Consider the following 18,739-nt stretch of genomic DNA (forward strand, 5'->3'; position numbering starts at 1 on the left):
AAAACAGGCACAGGGATGCAATATTTTGGTGATGGGACAGAAGTTGGAGTTTGGTTGATAGTGAGGGATTTATTAAGTTAGAGATTTTTTTTTTTACCCTGTTAAAAGGGAGAGACTACTGGTAGATAGATCAGCTCAACAATATTCCATGCATGGGTGAATGTTGGCTTTGTAGAGATATAGGATACTGTCAGGTGGGAGTAATTTTCTAGCATGGTAGAGAGAGCCCATCCTCTTTGCAGCCGCCTTGATAATATCTTCAAGTTGGAGTATTACATCGAGGGAGCATAATTGCAACAAGTTCATCAGAGCACATTCCATTAAAGTATTTGTAAACGGACATAGGGATGCAGCATTGGTGTGATGGGACAGAGATTGGAACTTGGCTAAATAGATTATTCACGGTAAGGGAAATATGTTTTTAATTAAAAATAATCTAGAATGTCACCGGAGGTAGTGCAAAAAATTTAAATCAATTTGTTTTAAGTTTAAACTAACATTTCCATCATTAAACGAAAGACGGAATTTAGACTTTTTTTTTTCCTTATTTTTTATATTATTTTAGCTTGAGTCGATTTGAAGCAATTCCTGACAATATGACACCTGATGAGATTTTGGCGCAAGCTCAAGAAGCCGCCAAAGAAGCAGCCGAGATGTTGACGCTGAGGGAACCAAAGGCTCAGGTTAGTTGCACTTAGATCATTGTCCATCACCTGAAACAACTTTTCATTACGTTAAAGTTTAAGACTGTATGTTAAGCTCAGTATTATGGTTTGTGCTCCAAAACAAAATCTTTATTATTCATTTTATTGTCTTATTTCCCTTGGTTGGGAGTCTAACATTTTTTGGCAGCCTGCAATTCCAGTCTCCAAGCTTCCATTCAAATCCCATTGTTTAAGATTCATTTTAGTGATTATCATCCAATTTCTTTTGGAAGAGAGATCATGTCATTTTCCTCCACTCTTTTACCTCGAGATTTCTGCATTTTCTTCCAGAATTGTTCCTTTCAGCATAAAACTAAACCAATGTATCCAAATTATTGTCAGAAAACAAATTTTTACATTTGTTCCTATTACAACAAAAAAAAAAGGAAGAACACAATGTGTATGTGAAATTTTTCACAAGTTTTTCTATTTGGATTTTGTTATGACTGGAATAAATGTGAAAATTCATGTTTTTTTTTTTTTTGTTTGTTTTAGAAGTCAAAATGAACCATAATATTGAACTTTGACCTTTAAAATTTGATTCAAGCTAAAAATTATTTTCTGTTCACCACTTTCAAAATTCAAATGCTCACAATCGTTTATGCACAAAAAGCTATTTTGATTTGTTATTGATTAATGCAAAAATGGGTTGTTTCTCAACACCCTGAAAACCTCATCAATATGCCCCGTATTAAAGAATTCAGGTAATCGGTTATCTCCCTCTCAGTACAGATCAATAAGTCTCCTGTGCGTCATGAGTAAGTTACTGGAATCTGTTAAATAGAGAAGTAGTCAACAACCTCTGCAAAAATAACCTCCTTATTGACATACAATAATTTTCATTCTGCTAGATCTACAGCAGATGTGCTAACAGTTATATTTCATAGAATTAGTGAATCTCTTGACAGAGGCTTCCATTTTAGAGCAATTGCTCTTGGCTTATCAAAGGCCTTTGATAGGGTATGGCAAAGTTCTACTCCACAAGATCTCCAGCTATGGTATAGCAGGAAATGTTTTCTCAATTATTAAATCATTTCTCTACGATAGATTCATAAGAATAGTGGTTGATGGGCAGAAATCAGAAGCTCACAGTATTAATGCTGGAGTCCGTCAGAGATCCATCCGGGGCCTAATTCTCTTCCTAATCTACATCAATGATCTCTCAAATCACATCCTAAGATCATTCATAGACACTTATGTTGACGACACTACTATCTACGGCAACACATCCAAGTCCGTAAAGTTCTCTCTGATCTTGAGCACGTGGTACAATGGGGAAAGAGGTGGCTGGTTAATTTTAATGCATCTAAAGCCAAGCTTCTATCTTTATCTCATCAATGCTTTGATTCTCGTCTGGTATCAATTGAAATGAATGGTTTTCGTCTTGGGAAGGTGCCATGTTTTGACAAGCTTCTGAGCTTGACCTTTACTCTTGATCTGAAATGGAACATGTACATCAAATCTGTTGCCAAGATTGCTGGAAAAATGGTGATAGAGACAGTAGATATCTCACTGCTGATGCAATTCTTTACTTGTATAAGAGCCAAGTATGTCCAAGGATAGAGTACTGTTGCCACATCCGGGCAGGAGCTGCTAGAAGCACCTTATCCTGCCTTGTCAGAGTTCAAAATAGACTTTGTACACTAATGGGGGGATGCCCTTTTTTTCTCCCTTCAACCTCTTTTCCACAGAGAGACATTGTGAGCCTGTTTCTGCTTTATTGTTATTTTCATGGCAAATGCTCGTCTGCGCTCCAATCTATGCCCCCCCTCACCAAACTTTCACGAAAAACACTTGTCTAGCTGAAACCACTATCAATAATTTTCCCCACTCTTTACCTGTGCCTAAACCTAAATGTAGATTCCATGAACAAATCTTCTTTCTTAGAACTGCATGGCTGTGGAACTCTCTTCCATTTCCCTGCTTTCCAGCTGACTACAGTATGGTCGCCTTCAAGTCCAATGTAAACAAGTTCTTTATGAGCAGTCCCCTTAAGTAATCCAATTTATCAAATATCCATTACTAACGATTACTACGATATTGTCCCATTGACTACTGTACACTCATTAACCCTTATCCTCAAGTAGCCTCTAGGTCTTGATAAGTGGTAACTCTTTTGTAAAAAAAAAAACATATGAAAGGAAATAATTTTATTTTTAAAATATTTAACTGTTTTTTTTATTATTTAATAATTAACTTTCCAATCAAGTAAAAAAAAAAAAAAAATACTTAAAACTTTTTGTTTTTTTTATTCCATTTTCACCCCAAACAAGGCACAGTGCCACTTTGAAGTAGGGGGTGACTGACATTTGGTTGAGTTTGGGTGGTACTTTTTCTCCTATTTCTTCTCTCTTTTTTTTTTTAGTTTGCATTTTTAAGACGACGAAAAGATGGTAGTACGTCTTTAACAGTTCTGAATCCTGACAATGATGGCAGAGGTAGGTTTTCATCCGATTTTCTCAAACCTTTTTTATTGCTTTCTTGATGCCAGTTTGACCATCATCATCAATTTAATGTCTGTTTTACAGTGAAACTCATTGACATAGGAAAATGGCAAAGAAATAAAGACTAATTTTTACACAACAAAATTGAAATCATGATGTAAATTGTCTTCTGAATTGAAATATTCATTCTTGTTTACCCCTGTACCAGCACTTACCCTAGGCGGGTTGAACCAGCTTCCTTCTTCAGAGAAAGTTTCATGGGAATATCAAATTCACAAGTGATTCCAAGTCGCTTGTATATATCTCCATCAGGAGAAATGACACTGTTAAGTTTTAGCAGTTCTTGCAGGGAAAGGTTGACCTACATACAGCACCTGGTATTGATAAATGATCAGTGTTACATGGAAGGAGACACATTCCAGTAATTAAAATAAAAATGTAGATAAGTTGAAAATGATATTTGTTAAAAGGAAAAGATTAGAATCGAACCGAGTATTCAAAAGTTAAAAGTGAATATATTTTAATATTTAGATAAGATTTTAGGAATGTAGAGCATTGTTTATTGTGTTTAGAAATAATGATACAACTAGTGAGGTCAGATATCGGACAATGTAAATTAAGGAATGTCTTTGTTTTGCCGGAACATGTTCGATGCATGTGATATGTAAAATCCATGTGAGAAAACCTTCACGTGGCTGGAGTATATCTCTGACGTCACAAAGAAAGGATATTTCCAATATATTCAGAGAGCAGTAGAGACAGATCAGTCAGAGTTGATGTTGGGAGTCAGCGAGGAGAATTGAGTTAGTGGAAGCTCTTTTAGAAGTGACCAGAAAGGGAAACAAGAAAATGTAGAAATCTAAAGGTAATTGAATTCCTGACCATGATCATCTCATCCGGATGGAATAAAGATCATCATATATTTTGTAAACCTTTGTCTTCATTTGTCGTCTTTCAAAAATGAAGGGTAATGTGTGTTTCAGTTATTTATACATCACACTGTTCCGTCATCTTGTAAAAGAACTTTGTACGAAGTTCTCTTCCAAAGTTTTAACTGTCCCCACCATCATAAGTAATGTATTTCTCCTTGGTGTTAAAAAGAACTGAATTTCACGTCTCTCTCCTCAATAATGTTAACGGTATCCCTCTTTCAATAATGAATGTTCATCACCTATGTGTAACAAGAATTGTCATCGTCACCGTCATAGTTGTTGCAGTGTATCATCCTCTATTATAAATATCTCATTGTTGTCCCCATTATATGAATGACTTGTCCTCCGCTACACAATATCAGGTCATCCATTTGATATTGACCAGGCTCAATATTGCTTAACTTTAGTGATCTAATGAGAAATGGTGTGTCAGTGTGATTATGCTGTGTATCATTCTTGTTTATTTATATAAAATTTATTTATAAAAACACAACTAATTTATCTCTGGGCATGTCTTTATTTATCCCTCTTTTTTTAAAATCCATCCTTAGCACTTCATCCTATATTTTCCTTGGCTTTAACCTGTGAAGTGAACATTTTAACTCAACTGTCCTACATCTACTAATCCAAAAACTTTCATCCATTCTTTCAACATGGCCATATCATTGAAGTCTCCTGTTCTGCACATATCTCTTTATATTATCCAGATTTAATCTTTCTCTGAAATCAGATCTAAGTTTCTTTTAAAGACTCACATTACACATTCATCTTATCATTCTCATATCATTTCTCTCCATGCAACACATTTTCTCCTTATGATGTCACATTTGTTGTGACATCACAAATTTCTATGACTTGAATTAACAATTATTACATCAGTTTTTATCTTCTTTATCCTGTGCCCACTGAAAACAGTGAGCGAGACTGAAAAGGTGATCAACCTTGGAGCAATGGCCAACAAACTGACAAGCGGAACTGGAGTTTTATCGAGCTTTAAGGAAGACAAACGTAATAAAATTTCTCCTGGTAAGTTTTCATTTTTACTTTTGCAAACAAATCAAAAAACTATTTTCTTTCCATTGCTAAAGAAAAGTTTCTGCAAAATCTCTCGATCAAAACTCATTAAAAACAGCTAAAACAAAAGCATCTCTTTTTAGCTAAATAAAATTTGTGGCTAAGAAAAATTTTTTTTTAATATTTAATTCTTTTTTGTCATTTAGTATGTCTTCACATCAGATGAGGATGGCATGTTGGCGTAGCGCACAAAATGATTTTCTATCATCTACGTTGGTTTTCATGTGCGAAATGTTTCAGTCCTTGTTTACTTGCTTCCCGACAAGGAAAAAGTTAAACACAAGGTCAGTTTTTAATGTGAGGAAAATCCAGCTCCCCAAGAAGGGGCACTATAGGAAAAATATTTAAATTGCCTTAGTTTAGAAGAATTTTTCATTCACTGATCAAGGACAGAAAAGATGAAGTGTAGTGTCAGAACAGATACTACAATTTGCTCCTAGTGAAAAGGCCAAACTGAGCCATTCCAAGTTTTCTTCAGCCTAACTTTTCCTAGGTTATCCTCAATTGAGATGTGTTGAAAATTCAAAAATGATTTTTCAATTTTTGGTTGGAAAAGAATATACTAGCAAAAGTCATAGAAGTTTGAGTTTTACCAGTTGTTTACAAGTATGGGTTATAGACAGCTAACATACTTAATTTCCAGCATAGCGCTACTGGAAGCATTGACAAGGTAAATCAGTTCCTTCACTTTTATAGTTCTTCAGTATTTCTATTTTGAAGCAATTTATTGAAATATAAGAAAAGGACATTATTGAAAAGTATACAATAAAAATTAACAAAATTATAAAAAGATAAAAATAACACAATTAGTCTTTATTTGCACTTTTAATATCAAAATTTAAAAAAAAAATATTTTTATTTTTAACATTTTATAAGAAAGTTTATGAAATTATAAAATAATTTTTTCTTAAATTTTGTAAGTAAGTTTTTTATTTAAATTTATATAATAAATATATGTTTATGAAAGTATAAAAATAAAATTGAAATCAAAAGAAATAATTTATAGGCATGAGAGAAAAAAAGTGAAGGAACTGATTTGCCTTGTCACTGCTTCTAATAGTGTGACACCGAAAATTAGGAAGTATGTTAGCTGACTATAATCCAAGTTTGTAGCAAAGAAAAAATTATGTTTTTAAAGTTTGTCAGTTTGTACACAAATTAGAAACGTAATTGATTGACCAAAAAAGAATAAGCAGAGTACACATTACTAAGGAAGTAGTTTTTATAATGTCAGTACTAAAGTTTCAAGGATATTTTTTAATTGTATACATGTTTTATGAATTTAAAGAAATTAACATGATCGCATAAATAAAAACGTTAAATAATTATATTTTTTATGAAAGAAATCACTGTTTATGCTCAAGTCGCCTTTATGCCTTGATAAGGATTAATGAATGGCAGGTGGATTTTAAAGTTGGTTTTGTATTCTGTCATGGCAAGAAAGGATGTTGTGAGTGATATCTCTCCATATGTGGCAACAGTATTCTATCTTAGGACATATTTGACTCTTATATAAGTAAAGAATTGCATCAGGGCTAACATACTTTTTGGTGCGTAGAATGATCCGTTTTTCTCATTCGACCTTGCCAACAGATTTGATGTAAGTCTTTCATTTTAAGGTTAGAGTGAAGGTCAGTCCTAGAAATTTATCAAAGCAGAGTTTTGGGGGCTTTTTTCATTTTGATAATTCACAAATAAAGGTAGGCATAAAAGGTTATTTGACATTAGTTCTGACCATTGCATTGTCATTTCTCACAAGCCTGTTCATATCATCATCAGTTGTCACTGTTGATGATGACCAGATCTTTATTTATCCGTCTTTCTTTTGAATCCATCCTTAACACTTTATTTAACAGAAAGAGAGATAAATAAAGACCTGCTCTTTAAAAATTATGGACAAGCTGCACATGGCCGATCTGAATGAACATCTTGGCATCACTTTATAGGTTATCCTGAGATGTGGAAGATTGAGATGGTCTTGACATGTGAAGAGAATGCATGACAACATTTGGCAACACAGAACGTTGTCCTTTGATGTCAGAGGCAAATATTACAGCTAGCCAAAAAAGTAATGGCTGGACAACATCAAGGTTGATCTCCACACTCTAAACATCACAGAGCGTCCTATCAATGATAGTAATGCCTGGAGAACAGCCATCAACACTAACGGTAACATGACAAGAAGGCATCGAACCATAGCAGTTGGGAACAGAAGATGCAAACTGTGTAGTATTAGTAATAATAGTTCAAAGCAAATTATTTTGGCCTAAAAATACAATTTCTTATTTTTTTGTTAATAAAAACTATACATTATATCTTCATAGTTACTCTCTCATGCAAATACAAAAGCATAATTTTTTCCCACATAATTTCACAAATATTTTTTATATTAGCTATAAAGTGATAGAAGCTAGGTAAATATGGAAATTGACATATCCAGGTTCTGTATTAACATTGCTCAAGGAACAGGTATAAACTATATTGTTTTGATCAGACTATTGTTCTCATCTTTCACTGACAATTTTCCAAAGCTCGCTACTGAGTGAAAAATATTTTTTCAATTTTTTTTTTTTATAAAATGAACAAAGTAAAATTATTTAAACAATAAAAGTTTAATAGAACAATATACTATTTTTTATCAAAAGCTGTTTAAAAAAGATATCTGAAGAAATCAGAATGTTTATAGCTTCAAGTATCAACATAAAATCTATTGCATATTTAGAATTACACTTATTAAAACAATACAGAAAAATGTTTTGATGTACATACTTGTCACAGAACGAAGATGTCATATTCTAAAAATCATGTGGGTTTGGCTGGTAACTTTTCTATTTGGCTAGTAAACGAAAATATTTAGTTGTGAAAGGTCAACTAAAGATAAATTTGTCCATAGAGCCCTGATATTTATCTTTCTCTGTTTTGTATTCCTCCCACCCTCTTGCAGTCTCCTACCTCAATTACGGTCCATACAGCAGTTACGCACCATCATTTGATTCCTCTTTTGCCAACATCACCAAGGACGAATCGGACATGTTGATGAATGCATACGGCGATGAAACTGGGGTGCAGTACGCTAAAAGGTAAAACGTGATACATGCCCTTCTTTTCTACCCTTTTTAAAATCATTACAAGATTATAAAAATCGTCTTCCTTATCAAACGCTCATTTTTTCCGTGGTGATAATGTTTGAAAGTGACTAGGGGTCGCCTAGTGAAATCCACTTTGGCCATTGTAAACACCCTTTACAATTTCTGTCTTCTTTCTCCTGACCCCCCCCCTTATAATCAGCAGCTTATTCTTCTTGCACAACTAAAAATGTCTTAAAAGATATGTAAGTTTATGAATTTTCAAATTAAAATAGAATAAATAATGATGGTAGTTGTGATTATAGCTAATATAAAGTTTAAATATATTGATAACATGAACTTAAAACCGATATTTTTCCTAAATTGCTCACTACAAGATGGAGCTTTTATAGATAACATTAGAAACTGTCTGCGCAGATCCAGGGCTTAACGTTGCCAGTGAAACAGTCGCAAGTGATTTGCAAGTGGCGACTAGAAATAATAAAACGCTTATCTTTTGGCGATTGTGTTTTTTTTTTTTTTCACCCACAATCTCTGAAAGCTTACTACTGAATCTTTACATTTTTTTAATAAAACGAGTAAAGTCAAATTATTTAAACAATAAAAGTTTAATAGAACAATATACTCTTTTTTTCTTTTTTTTTTCTTTTTTACGAAGGCTATTAAAAAAAAAAACATCTGAAGAAATTAAAATGTTCATACCGTCAAGTCTAAACCTAAAATTCAGTGCATAAAATTACAGTTAAAAATACACAAAAATCTTTGATAAACGTATTCCTCACGTAATGACAATGTCATATTCTAGAAATTATGTGAGTTTGGCAAGTAACTTTTCCATTTCGTTAGTAAACAAAAATATTTAAGAAACGGTCAACTAAAGATAAATTTGTCTGTAGAACCCTGGCATCAACCAATGTTTCAATGTTAACACATTGGTTCATCTGCATACACTATTTCTTATGTTTATAAAGGCATATTATGTTTAACAATGTTTGCTTATAAACTTTTAAGTCCCTTTGCTATAGTTTTTCTTCCTTAAATGTTAAATAACATGGAAATCTTTGAAAATATTGTGTCTTTTATTTTCCTTCTTTGTAGTATAATGTCATTTGCTGAATCAACCGGTGATGCTACCATCAAAATGGTTGATAATATGCTGGATGCGCTTACGAATGGTGAACACAGCAAAGTACAATGGCAAATTGATCAGGTGACATTTTTTTCCATTTCTAGTTTTTATAAAATGTTAGAAGATTAGCTGTCTTTGAATTTTTATTTATTTTATTTTTTTTTTGTAACTTTTAATTAACCCCAAACAACTCACATTGTCTACCAAGACATAAAGGGCTACTGAGATATAGGAGCCAAATTTTGGGGGGACACCCCTAAGTGGAGAGTTCTGCAGTGAGATGTTTGTTTGCATTACATTTAAATTTCTGCATATGGATAAAGTTAGGGAAACAGGAAGGGAATTCCAAAGACTAGCAGTATGAGGAAAGAAGCTATGAGAATAGAAAGGCTTGTAGCATTTGGAAACTCCCACAGTGGAATTCAGCTGATTATTGGGTTGGTTGGGTGCATTCACATTGAGGGAAGACCAGAGCAACAAGTTTGTTGGAGCACATTTCATTGAAGTTCTTGTAAAATAAGCACAGATGTGCAACATGCAACGAAGGCCGACAGCCCACTCGGGAACGCTGATCATGCAGTGATAATGGTTGAAATCGCCCTAAACTCTAGACCCAAAACTGAAGAGCCAGTGCTCAAAACAACGAGATATTATAAAAAGGCTGACTGGGAAGCCATCAGAGATCTTATCAGAGACGCCCCATGGGGAAATATTTTTTCTCTCCCTGCTGAACAGTGTGCAAACGAGACCACTGACTGGTTCAAAACTGCAATCGAAGCGCATGTTCTCATGCGGAAATTTTATAGTAAGCCCCACTCTCCCCAATGGTTTACTTTGACTTGCGCAACAGCCATTGCTCAAAAGCAGCATGCATACCACAGATTTAACCAACATAAGTCCAGTTCAAACAGACTGAAGTATATAGAAGCTAGAAATAACGTTAAGAAAGAAATAGCAACAGCTAAGAGAGAATTTACGGAAACCACTAAAAAATGCATCGAAGCACAAAAACTAGGAACTCGAGACTTCTGGAAAATCTACAACAGTGTAGTAAATAATGGGCAATCAACAATTCCCCCACTAACCAACAATCACGACGTTGTCTCCTCAGCAACCGAGAAGGTTAACATGCTTGCCAGTCGGTTTGCCTCAAACTCCACACTGGACCCTTCCAACCACCCCCTACCTGACTTTCCTATGCGGGCAGACGCCACGCTAGACGATCTGAAAATCACCCCTGCTCAGGTGCATGCTATCATAAAAAACCTTGACACTTCAAAAGCATGTGGACCCGATCTCATCCTAGCAGTGCTATTAAAAAAAGGCTCAGCCAAAGTAGCTCCAGTTCTCTCCAAACTCTACAACAAATGCCTTAATGAAGCTTGCTTTCCGGGCTGTTGGAAAACTGCTTCTGTTGTACCAGTATTCAGGAATTCTGGTGAAAGGACTGACCCATCAAATTATCGCCCCATTAGCCTCCTCCCACTTTTTGCCAAAATATTTGAGACCTTAATTAACCATGCTCTAGTCTATCACCTTACAGATTCTAAACTTCTGACTGACCAACAATATGGATTTAGACAAGCCCGTTCCACAGCAGACATCCTAACTGTAATCTCTGAATGTATATACCATTCACTGGACAAAGTGGGGGAGGGCAGAGCGGTAGCTCTAGATATATCTAAGGCTTTTGACAGGGTATGGCATGAGGGTCTCCTCAGGAAAATTAGATCATACAGTATCACTGGTAGAATACTTAACATAATTAAATCCTTCTTAGATAAGAGAAAAATCCAGGTTGTCCTCAACGGTCATACATCTAAACAATATGATATAAATGCGGGAGTGCCCCAGGGGTCTATCCTTGGACCTCTTTTGTTCCTGATATTCATAAATAACCTCCCCGACAAAATTGCCTCTGAAATGGGTATGTATGCTGATGACACCACACTCTATAACAGGCACGACAGGAAGAAGAATGAACACATTTCTAAAGAAATGGCAGAAACACTAGAGGAAGACTTCCAATCTGTAGTGGAATGAGGACAAAATGGATGGTTACGTTCAATGCCACCAAGACTAAACTAGTTTCATTCAATAATTACAAGAAACCCTCTCTACCACCTATAGCAATGGCCAACGACTCTTTATCTGAGAGTACATCTTTCAAACTCCTTGGCCTAACGTTCACAGGAAACATGAGTTGGAACAATTACATTAAAAGCATTGCCAGGGCCGCTGCAAAGAAGGTAGGCTCTCTCAACGGTGCTAGAAAACTACTAACACCCGAAAGTATCCTGTACCTCTATAAGGCCACCATTCGCCCATGTATGGAGTATTGCTGTCACATTTGGGCTGGTGCATCTGCTACTAATCTCTCGCTCTTTGACAGGGTTCAAAAGAGTCGCAAGCATGATAGGCCCTGAACTGGCATCTAAGCTTCAGCCTCTGTCCCATCGACGAAATGTTGCATCCCTCTACCTGTTCTACAAGTATTTTAGTGGTGAATGCACTGATGAACTGCAATCACTTGTGCCCCCACGACGTGAGCACCCTCGACAAACCTGACAGGCTGCTAAATCCCACCCCAGACTGTAGAGATCCCTAGATGTAAAAGATCTTTCTACTCCAATAGTTTCTTCCCCAGAACCGCCAGACTTTGGAATTCCATTCCAGGTCCCTGCTTCCCCAACAGTACTGACGTGCAGAAGTTCAAGTGTAACGTGAACCAAAATCTTACTGCCCAAATCCCTACATAGTACCCCGGTAGTTGTTGTCCCTGATAGTAGCACCCTACACCAAAGTGGCAATTTGCCTTGTTTGGGGTGAAAATGTAATTTAAAAAAATTTTTTTAAATAAAAATAAAAAAAAACATTGCAGTGATGGGACAGGGGCTGGAGTTTGGTGGACAATGTGGGGCCTATTAAATTAGAAACTCTTTTTTGTTCTTCCTGTCCAAGAGGGAGAGTCTAGTGGTTTGTGCATAAGCTCAAATGTGACAACAAAACATCATGCGTAGGTGGATGATGGCTTTGTAGAATAGGATACTGCCCGGTGTGAGTAGTTTTCTTACCCAGTTGAGTAATCTCCCCTCCTTTGCAATAGCCTTGGTAATATCTTTTATGTATTTGTGCCAATTCATTTGATCATGTGATCTGTCATTGTTAGGTCATGTAGTTTGAATGTTTGACTCTGGGGTATGGTGCTAATAGCCATGGCAATCAGTCATTGAAAGGTCTCTTATAATTGTTGAAGAAAAATAGCTTTGTCTTAGTAGCATTAAATATTACCAACCATTTGTAACCCAAGACTGGAAATCATTTTTAAGAATTCAGGCATTGCTTAAGATATATGTACATTCATTTTACTTACATGTTTAGAATAGAGCGTAGTGTCATCAGTAAATGTTCCCATCTCAGATGCAATTGCATCAAGATTGCCTTTTATGAATATCAGGCACAATAAATGTTCCCCTTCCCCGACATTAATGTCAAATTGTGTGAATGTATGGCCATTGAAGTCAACCTGTATTTTTCTTTTGGTTAGGAAAGATCTAATCACAATAAATATTCATCCAGTAATACCATATGATTCCATTTTTATGAAAAAACTATCATGCCAGACTTTGTCAAGGACTTTAGATATATCAAGTGCTACCACCCTAGCTTCACGTGCTTTGCCCAGAGTATGGATTATGTGTTCAGAGACAACCATTATGATATCCACAGTATCATTCAGAGACAGGGCTATCCTGTAATCATCATCAACTTAACATCAGTTTTACATGCTGAAAAGTGTAGAACTATTTTTAGAAATTGACTTCCAAATAAACCTACGTGTAGGCAAGTTCACTTCCTCCCATGTTTTCCTTGGTCTTTCCCTGTCAATTAATCATGCTACCTTAACTGTTCTACATTTGATGTCAGTTTAAAGATGTATCTTCAATTAAAACTTTGTTTCCCTTTTCTTTTGTTAGCGTCGAAAAGAAGAAACTAAGAAACAAGCTGAAGCTGCTGCAGAGTTGGACCAAGCAATGGCTGCAGTTGATTCCGGTTCAAAGGTCCGTGTTTTTTGTTTTTTTTGTTGTTTGTTTATTTTACTTTTTTTCATATCTTTCATAATTTATCTTAAACAATATGAAAATTGTTTCAGACTTTTTATTTTTTTTTTAAATCTTTTTTTACTTTTGTTCTTCTGTGAGGTCACTTGGTCAGCAGAAAGCTGACCAACTTATTAGTGAAGCAGTAGATGTGTTTTCTGTACATAAATGTTAACTAGATCATCTTTGTAAAATTTAATTTCTCTTTTTTCTGTTAGATTACATTATATGTTTAAAGAAGCTTTCAGCATTTTATAAAAAAAAAAATGATAAAATAAAAAATGCCATTTAAATTCCTGTGGATACTGAGTGTAACATATCACAGACTTAACACTTGCATAAGCTAACTTACTGCTGGAAAATAACAATTACAAGAGGAAATTCAACTATATAATAAAACAAGGAACCTTAATTTAAATTTTTAAATAGAAAACTGGGATTATTAGCTATTTACTATGAAGCTGTTTAGAAACTGGACAGCTGTTAAATTCGTGGCTCTCCAGTGGAAAATACCACTTCCCCAATAAAAAAAATGTTGACACAATTCAGTTAGTATTTCACTAATATATATACTAGCTGGCAACCTGGCATTGCCAGGTTATACAATACGCTTAAACATGATATTTTGATTTATGCAGATTGCGTATGAATTATAGATTCAATCCTCGATTGATTTATTATATATTATGAGGAATAATTTGCCCAATGGATTAATTCGCAAAAAAGATTAAAAATAATAATGATAATGTCGTTCATCGAATTCCATCTGTGTTTCTTTACAATATTCTGTCAGCTGATATTTGGGCTTGACGATGAATGCCCTGGAAAAGTCATTTCTGATTAATGTTTAGTTTTAAAATATGCAAACAAAGAAATGATTTGCAGCGATTTTAAATGGTGCCTCTTCTTCTTTTATTGTAAATTGAACTCATTAATAAGAAAAAATTAAAATAAAATGGTGAGATACATCCAGGCTTGAACAGGAAGATCATTCGATCTGTAATCAAATGTTCTACCACTAAGCTGTATCTCCAGATTATGATAATTTTTGTTTTTTTAAGAAATCATTTTCTAAGATTTTATTATCTTCCTTGGCCGGTGTAACGTAAAACATTCCCCTGTAAAAATTATTCTTTTTTATCTATAAGAGAGAAAAGTTATTCTAAAAATGCTGCCAGACATATAAATTAGCTTTGTGTGAAATTTGACAAAAGATAGGCTCAGCCATTTCGGAACCTATGAGGAACTCACACACACACACACACAAAGTGATTTTTATATAATAGTAGATATATATGATAGTGTTCAATAAAAAGTAGAACTATTATATAAAACAGTGGAGATTCACTAAATTAATTTGGGTTAATGAAGAAAGCATCATCAGAAGTAATATCGTAAAATGATATTTTTTTGCATAGGAGAAATGACAGAGATACACCAAACAAATAATCAGTTTTTTTCTTGTTGATTAACTCTATCGAATTCTGAACAATTTATTACTCTAATCCCAAGTTTGATCTCTTCTTTTTAGAAGGAAACATTGAATGTGGATTTCAATTATTTGAAATCATTGTCTACCGACCTTGGAATGGATTTCTCATTCCTCGATTATTTTGGTAAGTTATCATTTTTTTATCTTTTTGAGCATTTCATGGTTTTCACTTCCTAACACTCTCTCATAGAATTTAAGTCCGGATTATCTTTATTTATATTATCTAATACCTATAATTTCTGTAAAATTTTAATAGGTATCTGAATTTTCACATCGGACTTCCACCCACTTTTAATCCCTTGCATGAAACTAAATACAGTTCACTTTACCACCTATTACACCTAGTAGTTGTTTTACAAAAATTTATAATTATCAGTTAATCAGTTTAGGAGTGAATTCTATACGTGCAAATATATAAACATTTGTAACTTCATAAAAATAGGAAATGCTAAATTTGAGGAAAAAATTTGACATTTGCAAAAAGAAAAATGTGAAAACAGTGTTAAACTGAATTTATTTTTATTTGGACTTTTTTTTCACAACATTTCAGCCATGTGGTCAGAAAGCATTCGCCCTTTTCAAAGTAAAACTTATATGCAGAAAAACAGTGGTGAGTCGAATGTCATAAAGAAACAGCGTATATGACAGTGCCTTTCTGGGAATCAATTAGAAATAGTAAATTAGAACATTAATAAGAAAATTGAAATATGAATAAGGGTACAAAAAAAAATAATAATACAGCACAGTTTGATAAGATTGGAGTTAAGATTCCCAAATTTCATTCTAGAATTGTTCACGTGAACATAAAACAGTTGTATAACGGTTAAAAATGTACATAATCATTTCTAAGCGATAATTTTCTGAAGGTTAACGGTTCAATCTTTACTACAGACAATAAATAAAAATAAATTAATTTCTACCTCGTCATGCTTGACAGAATCAAAAAAGTCATCCCTTTTAGATTAAATAAAGAGTTCAGATCAAAGTGTTGTCCAGATTTCCAAGTTCAATATAAAAATGTCAAAGTTCAGCTAGAAGGTTCATAAGTTTTAAAAGATTAATCAAGATGAGAATTGTAGTTAGATGACAAATGATAATTTGTATTATTCTGAGTTTTTTCTGGGGGTTTTTTTTTTTGCATAAATATAATTTTTTTTTTTTCTTTTTTGCAGAGAAAGAAATCACAAAAGAGAAGGAATTACAGCAAAAACTCGACTATACGGCTGGATTAATCCAAGACCTTCATTCCACACAACATGATCGATTAAGTGCTAAACCTCCTGTCCATTTAGCATTTGTTCCAGGACCTTCACAAAAAGAAACAATACTTGGTATGTCTGGTCAAATTGCAGGATTGAAGATAATTTTGAATTTTACTGAACTTTTGTGGGAAAAAAAAGTCACTTTAAGAAATCATTTCCTAATTTTGTGGAAAAAAAATTGTTTTAATATTGCAATTATTTAAAAAAAAAATCTTCAATTGACCACTAACTTTCTTATTTTAGATAAGTTTGAATATTTCTGGATAGAATCTCTGTCCGTCACATTTCAGTTTGAAATGGCATTTTTGTTACTAAACTCTTCGTTCATTTTATACATTCTCTAGACATTGAGAAAAACCATTTAGTACAGTAGTTTCCGATAATGACCCTTTCAGTATTACTCATCCTCCTCCTAATATCATGTTTCATATGGATGCAATATTATTCTTGTTGGTTTTTTTGTTGTTGTCTACCAAGCTTTTTTTTTTTTTTTTTTTTTTGTTTCTCTTTTAACATTACTTTTGTTCATCCCACACAGGACTAAGGATAAAATAACAAAGTAAAATTTCTACCCAGTCATGCCTGATAGAGTTTCTAAGTTTAATATAAAAATGTCAAAAGTTCAGCTAAAAGGTTCAGATTTTTTTTAAAGTTTATTCAAGATGAGAATAGTAGTTAGAACGATCCAAATGATCTTCTATTATTTCGCTTCGTGCCGTCTGAGAATGTCAGATGGAGTAAAACGGACTTTTGGGAAAACTTTTGTCACAAATGTTAAAATCTGCTTTTTTATAGACATCCAGAAAATTTTAATTGGATAATGAACCTTAAGAACAGATTTAAAAAAAAAATCTTTAAATAATTTGATTCTCTTTCTTTTTCAACCATTTTTGCAGCAAATAAAGTCACTCAAGAATTACGAGAGTTAGCCAAACAGGTGAGTGTTGTATGAATCCATCCAAATAATAAACAGGATTCTTTTTTATATTTTCACCCCAAACAAGGCACATTGCTACTTTGATGTAGGGAGCTACTATCAGGGATTTAAGCTACAGGGTACTATGTAGGGAGTTGCAGCAAGATGTCTGTTCTCATTACACTTGAACTTCTGCTTGTCAATACACTTGGGGAAGCAGGAACCCGGAAGGGAATTCCAAAGTCTAGCAGTTCTGGGGAAGAAACTACTTGAGTAGAAAGCTCTCTTACATCTAGGGATCTCTACTGTGTAGGGGTGGGATTTAGCTGCTTGTTTTGGGTACAAGTGCTTGAAATTCGTCAGAGCATACAACCAAAACTGACATCCACTGTTTTTTCTTCTAGGCAAATCCAGGCAATGTTATCAGCATCCGAGCCATACGCAATGCGATGGGGATCAGTTCACAACCAATGGAAGGCGATGATTTGATTTCCAGCGCTTACAACATGAGCGACATCGATGTGACCAATTCTTCAATTTTACCAGCAATCGGCACGACAGAAGGAAATCCGTTGCCAATGGATTTAGAGCAAGAACTCAATGATTTCCTCGAACAAGATCCGTTAAGTAAAGCAGGTGAATCGACAAACGATATAAAAGCGAACGTTGAACAAAATTTGACGGCTTGAAATATTGGCAAGATTAAAAACAGGGGGGGGGGGGGTCTTGCTCAACCAAATATTGTTTTTTCATTTGTAGTTGATCAGCAAAGCACCATGGGGGCTTCCTGTTATTACTTTAGGCAACAACAAAATGAAATGTTGGTTTAATAATTTGAAACTCACCCTTTTATTTTAATGTTTAATTATTTTTAAAATTAAAAAAAAACAAAGAAGTTATCATTTAGAAAACGTTTCATGTTAAAAGATGAAATCGAAAGTTTGCAATCCACTGTTGAGCAGAATGAAAATTATTCAATGAAAATGCTTACAAAAATTTTAAAAACTCCATTGAGATCTTCATCGACTTATAAAAAAAAGGGGAGAAAAAAAAAAAAAAAAACGAAATTTTTTTTTTTTTTTTTTTTAATTCATTTTTCAATCGTTTTTCATTTGTTCTTGTAAATAGAATTTATAGGTCCAAGGTCATTTGAATTTTTAATTCAATTAATGTAATTTTCATTTTCCTTCATTTCTGAAAAAAAAATCTTTTACTTCATGCTTCATTATCCCATTAAAAATTCATTCTTCATCGTCAAACATTTTTTTGAATTGGTCAGTATTTAATCTTTCACATCTCAAAACTTTCTTTTTCTCCAATGAGTTTGTATCGTCTTGTCAATAAAATCTAATAACAATTTTTTCAATGACTCAATTTTTATTTGTTTCTTTCTTTCTTTCTTCATTTGTTGTTAGAAATCATCCAGAATTTTTGCAAAAAGAAAAGTTTCATTAATTCAGAAAAAAAATCAAATTTTAAAAAAATCATTGGTTTGTGGCTCAAAGCAATGTGGTAAGCTGCTTAAGACATTAAGACATGGAGGGGATGAGTTAATGGCAATCTGATCCTGGCAGCCAACATAAGCAAAACAGCAATAAAA

At 33.9% G+C, this 18,739-nt stretch overlaps 1 protein-coding gene across 1 annotated transcript in view; it reads left to right on the forward strand.

The window, feature by feature from the left end:
• The window catches only part of LOC145259670 (bromodomain-containing protein 7-like), a 34,104-nt gene extending 15,903 nt beyond the window's left edge, over positions 1–18,201 (forward strand). Inside the window, exons 6-15 of the mRNA XM_080117329.1 lie at positions 566–683; positions 3,070–3,142; positions 4,996–5,106; positions 8,099–8,234; positions 9,339–9,450; positions 13,347–13,430; positions 15,001–15,085; positions 16,134–16,292; positions 17,120–17,160; positions 17,544–18,201. Of these exons, the coding sequence (XP_079973455.1) occupies positions 566–683; positions 3,070–3,142; positions 4,996–5,106; positions 8,099–8,234; positions 9,339–9,450; positions 13,347–13,430; positions 15,001–15,085; positions 16,134–16,292; positions 17,120–17,160; positions 17,544–17,828 (1,204 nt within the window). The 3' untranslated portion in view covers positions 17,829–18,201. The remainder of the gene's footprint in view (positions 1–565; positions 684–3,069; positions 3,143–4,995; positions 5,107–8,098; positions 8,235–9,338; positions 9,451–13,346; positions 13,431–15,000; positions 15,086–16,133; positions 16,293–17,119; positions 17,161–17,543) is intronic.
• The last annotated feature ends 538 nt before the right edge of the window (positions 18,202–18,739 follow it).

The sequence above is a fragment of the Euprymna scolopes genome, chromosome 35, assembly GCF_053919585.1.
Source record: "Euprymna scolopes isolate OS-2025 chromosome 35, ASM5391958v1, whole genome shotgun sequence".
Classification (NCBI taxonomy): Eukaryota; Metazoa; Mollusca; class Cephalopoda; order Sepiida; family Sepiolidae; genus Euprymna; species Euprymna scolopes.